Source organism: Lynx rufus, unplaced genomic scaffold (assembly GCF_022079265.1).
Source record: "Lynx rufus isolate CCGP_SWC_20201006 ecotype Redwood Valley unplaced genomic scaffold, mLynRuf1.p SCAF_2, whole genome shotgun sequence".
Taxonomy (NCBI): Eukaryota; Metazoa; Chordata; class Mammalia; order Carnivora; family Felidae; genus Lynx; species Lynx rufus.
This window is the reverse complement of record NW_025814834.1, coordinates 125,062,182-125,066,463: the sequence shown is the minus strand read 5'-3', so window position 1 is coordinate 125,066,463 and position 4,282 is coordinate 125,062,182. Positions and strand designations below refer to the sequence as shown.

Below are 4,282 nucleotides of genomic sequence, written 5' to 3'. Positions count from 1 at the left end.
GAACACCACAAGAAGATGCTATTTTTCCCTCCTTTCAAGCTGCACTATTAGAAGCATAGTCCTTTTGGAGGAGGAGCCCTTCTGATTAGATCTGCCTTGATGCCAAAGTGAATAAGATTTGTCTAGATTTGTCTAGATTGATCACTGCAGGTCTCTGAATATATGCTGTACTCGTTTGATTTGTTTTGACACATGCGTTTCAGGCCACATCGACCGTAGAGTGGCCATTAATTAATTGTGGGGTTCTGTAGTCATGGTTGGGAGATAGAAATGAGACACATTTAGGGTTTTGGACCATAACCAAGAGAAATGATCAATAGGCTGTTCTCTCCCATTAGCAGGGAAGTCAGAATACATTTATTTTGATTTAGACTGCAACATCTAGATTTTTCAAAAAAATTTTTTTTCCTAAATAAATGAGCATAAAATGAGTGTGAACTCACTGAACATTCCCCAGTTTTGGTAAGAGAATATACCTGGAAACATTCAGGTAGAAAAGAAAGGCCCTGCTGTCGATCTCACTTCCAGATAATCAAGGATTAATTTGCTGACTTCTCAATGATCTGGGGTTTTTTTGTTGTTGTTTAAGTCTCAGTGATATTCTTTTACTTAAGCTAAATGAGAGAGTTGGGATAACCCCTTGAGTAAGTGGGTAGTCTGTGGGTTAATCTGTGTTAAAAAAATTTTTTTTTAATGTTTATTTTTGAAAGACAGAGCGCGAGCAGGGGAAGGGCAGTGAGAGAGGGAGAGAGGAGCAGAGGATTTGGGGAGAATCTGAAGCAGACTCCAGGCTCTCAGCTGTCAGCGGGGCTTGAACTCATGAACTGTGAGATCATGACCTGAGCCAAAGTCAGATGTTTAACTGACTGAGCCACCCAGGCACCCCTTAATCTGTGTTTTAATTATGAACACCCCTGTAAATTGAATCCGCTTGGCTTGCTTTGTGGAAAAATTTCCACAGGAGGTGAGGTCTAAGCCATGGTTTCCCTAGGAATCCCGTGATGACACCAGGTGCTTATCACAAGATGGCGCCAATGAGCTATAGAAGAAGGTGGACAAGACTTGACCACTGTGATCTTTTTCCCCCCACCTCTTCCCCCCAACCTCATCTCCCCTGCTCCCAGCTTCCACTGAAAAGGCAGAAAACAATCCATGCTATTATCGCTGGGCAAGGAAAAGATTAATGAAGGATGTTTCTTAAGAAGCCAGCACTGGAAGGAAGCAGGCATTCTGGAGCAGAAACAGAGTTTGCCGAGTGTACTCTGGGACCCCTGCCTCCCGCTGCTGGCTCCTTTTACTGGGTGACTGCTCACAAGGCCTCTGCCCTGGGGTTTCATCTCCTTCCCCTCTCCTGGGGAGCCTACAGCCTAGGCGGGAGGTGGTTAAGGCTTCTGGCTGCTTTACCATAGGGCCATCTGTGTTTGATCAATCCAGGCTGAGAGGAGGGGGTGGGGGAGGTAAAGAGACTGTGAAAGCATTCCAGAGTAGTGAGAGAGATCCGAGATCCAGAAAGGGAGAAGGCACCGCCCCCACCCCGCCTCCGAAGCTGACCGGCGGGCTTGAGTGGAACAGGCACAGGACTGCACGCTCCTTCTCCGGCTGCCATGGGGCCCTGCACGCCTCTCCTCATCTTGTTCCTTTTGTCACGGCTGCGACCCCTTCAAGGACAGCAGCACCACCTTGTGGAGTACATGGAACGCCGACTAGCCGCCTTAGAGGTGAGTGACTCCTTTCTCTCCTGGGCCGGGCGGGAAGGACGCCACATCTGTTGAGTCACCCCGTGTGTTACGGATCTGGGGATGACAAGATGGGGCTCTGGAAGAAGCTACAGAAAACTCTTATCTTTTAATAAGAATATCCTTGCAATTGCAAGCCCTCCTCCTTCCCCATGTCCACAGAGCAATTCCCTGTGGACAAGCTCCCTGTCTTTTAAATAGTTTGAAGTCTCTGGTGTTCCCAAGTTGAAGTCTGTTGATTCCCGAGGGAGAACTGCACAGTGGAGCAGAGACCCCTTCCCGCCCTCACGCACTTAGGCCGCCCCAGAGGCTCAGATGACTCAGTGGCGCTGCTCACAGAGAACATGGGCTGGAGGACACGAAGCGGGGGTAGGGGCCTAGGTGATCTGAGCCGGGCGTTTTGCACATTTAGCATCTCTGAACATCTGGTTTCCTTTCTGTGGGGGTTGCAAGGGAGTTTATGCCTGGCTGAGTTTGTGCCTTTTCCTGTTCCTCTCTCCCTGGTCGGGCCTCTCCCTGCCTGGGAGTTGTAACCCCTCAGCCTCTCGTCTGGCCTCCATCCCTGCAGGAACGGCTGGCCCAGTGCCAGGACCAAAGTAGCCGGCATGCTGCTGAGCTGAGGGACTTCAAGAACAAAATGCTGCCGCTGCTGGAGGTGGCCGAGAAGGAGCGAGAGGCGCTCAGAACTGAGGCTGACACCATCTCGGGGAGAGTGGACCGGCTAGAGCGGGAGGTTGACTATCTGGAGACCCAGAACCCAGCACTACCCTGTGTGGAGGTTGATGAGAAAGTGACCGGAGGCCCTGGGATCAAAGGCAAGGGCAGAAGAAACGAGAAGTACGATATGCTGACAGGTAAGTGGTCCAAAAGCAGGCCCCTAACACTCTCAGAACCTGTATGTTTCCTTGCTGCTTCCCCTTTTCTCTCCTTGTCCCCCAGTCTGCTTCGGCTCTATCTTCTGGAATCTGCTTTAGGGAAATCTCTACAATGACAGGTCCATTGCAAGAGTTTCTGGGGACCCAGGCCTCGGTGGCTCCCTTTTTCCTGTCCTCCGTAAGAGTGGAGGCATCCACTGGCAAATGCCCACTGTCCTCCAGATGGCCCCACCCCGGGGTGTTCCTACAATGGGCCTCTAACTCTTGCCTGTATTTCCTTGCCCTGTGCTTTTCTCCTTCCAGACTGTGGCTACACAATCTCTCAGGTGAGATCAATGAAGATCCTGAAGCGGTTCGGTGGCCCTGCTGGTCTGTGGACCAAGGATCCAATGGGGCCAACAGAGAGGATCTACGTGTTAGATGGGACACAGAACGACACGGCCTTCGTCTTCCCGAGGCTGCGGGACTTCACCCTTGCCATGGCCGCCCGGAAAGCTTCCCGGGTCCGGGTGCCCTTCCCCTGGGTAGGCACGGGGCAGCTGGTCTATGGTGGCTTTCTTTATTATGCCCGGAGGCCTCCCGGAGGACCCGGAGGGGGAGGGGAGTTGGAGAACACTTTGCAGCTCATCAAATTCCATCTGGCAAACCGAACGGTGGTGGACAGCTCAGTATTCCCGGCGGAGGGTTTGATCCCCCCGTACGGGCTGACAGCGGACACGTACATTGACCTGGCAGCCGACGAGGAGGGCCTCTGGGCTGTCTATGCCACTCGGGAAGATGACAGGCACTTGTGTCTGGCCAAGTTGGACCCACAGACACTGGACACAGAGCAGCAGTGGGACACCCCGTGCCCCAGGGAGAATGCTGAGGCCGCCTTCGTCATCTGTGGGACCCTATACGTTGTCTATAACACCCGCCCTGCCAGCCGGGCCCGCATCCAGTGCTCCTTTGATGCCAGTGGCACGCTGACCCCTGAAAGGGCGGCACTCCCTTATTTCCCCCGCCGATACGGTGCCCACGCCAGTCTCCGCTATAACCCCCGGGAGCGCCAGCTCTACGCCTGGGACGACGGCTACCAGATTGTCTATAAGCTGGAGATGAGAAAGAAAGAGGAAGAAGTCTGAGGACCTAGCTTTGGGGTTTGAATCTCTCTCACCTCCACACATTTATATCCCCACACCATTTCCTGCTTCTCATTCTCCAGATGTGGGCAAGTTGTGGTTCCGAGCCCATATTGGCAGCCAATGGAAGCCAGATTCTCACAGCCCCTTCGTTTCCTGTGGGACTTTAGATCTTGAGAAATCCTTTCAGAGCTAAAAGCGAGAAGACCCTAAGCGTTCGCTCCTCTCCTGCCTTACGTCAATGAATTTCGGACCAGAGACCACAAAGACCCAGAGCTCTGACCCTTGTATGGGGGCCACCCCAGCAAATGAGCCAAAAAGTATTTCTTGCCTCAGTGTGAGTCCGGGCACATGGGGTGGGGTGGGGTGGGGTGGGGTGGGGTGGGGTGGGGTGGGGGGAAGGTGGTTGGGGGAGTGGGCAGAGTTCTGGGAGGAGATTTTTCAACTCTGCCCTGCCTCCCTTCTCCCCTTAGCGCCCTGGAGAACACGACTTTCTCCACGTCGTTTTGTATTGCAACATTTTGCATTAAAAGGCACATCCACTGCTCCC

At 52.8% G+C, this 4,282-nt stretch overlaps 1 protein-coding gene across 2 annotated transcripts; it reads left to right on the top strand.

The window, feature by feature from the left end:
* The first annotated feature begins 831 nt into the window (after positions 1–831).
* OLFML3 (olfactomedin like 3) lies at positions 832–4,052 on the top strand. 2 transcript variants are annotated; one of them, XM_047084852.1, is made up of 3 exons: positions 832–1,718; positions 2,305–2,590; positions 2,915–4,052. In XM_047084852.1, exons 1-3 carry the CDS (start codon positions 1,605–1,607, stop codon positions 3,733–3,735), a joined length of 1,221 nt encoding a protein of 406 aa, XP_046940808.1. In that variant the 5' UTR covers positions 832–1,604; the 3' UTR covers positions 3,736–4,052. The 2 variants fall into 2 exon arrangements, with proteins under 2 accessions (XP_046940808.1, XP_046940809.1); XM_047084853.1 differs by having other exon boundaries at positions 1,625–2,105.
* The last annotated feature ends 230 nt before the right edge of the window (positions 4,053–4,282 follow it).

Excerpts from the sequence above, each read along its gene's own strand:
- OLFML3 (XM_047084852.1), top strand. The coding sequence starts at position 1,605 with ATGGGGCCCTGCACGCCTCTCCTCATCTTGTTCCTTTTGTCACGGCTG. Across the intron at positions 1,719-2,304 it reads GCCGACTAGCCGCCTTAGAG|GAACGGCTGGCCCAGTGCCA; the intron begins GTGAGTGACTCC and ends CCATCCCTGCAG. Across the intron at positions 2,591-2,914 it reads GAAGTACGATATGCTGACAG|ACTGTGGCTACACAATCTCT; the intron begins GTAAGTGGTCCA and ends TTCTCCTTCCAG.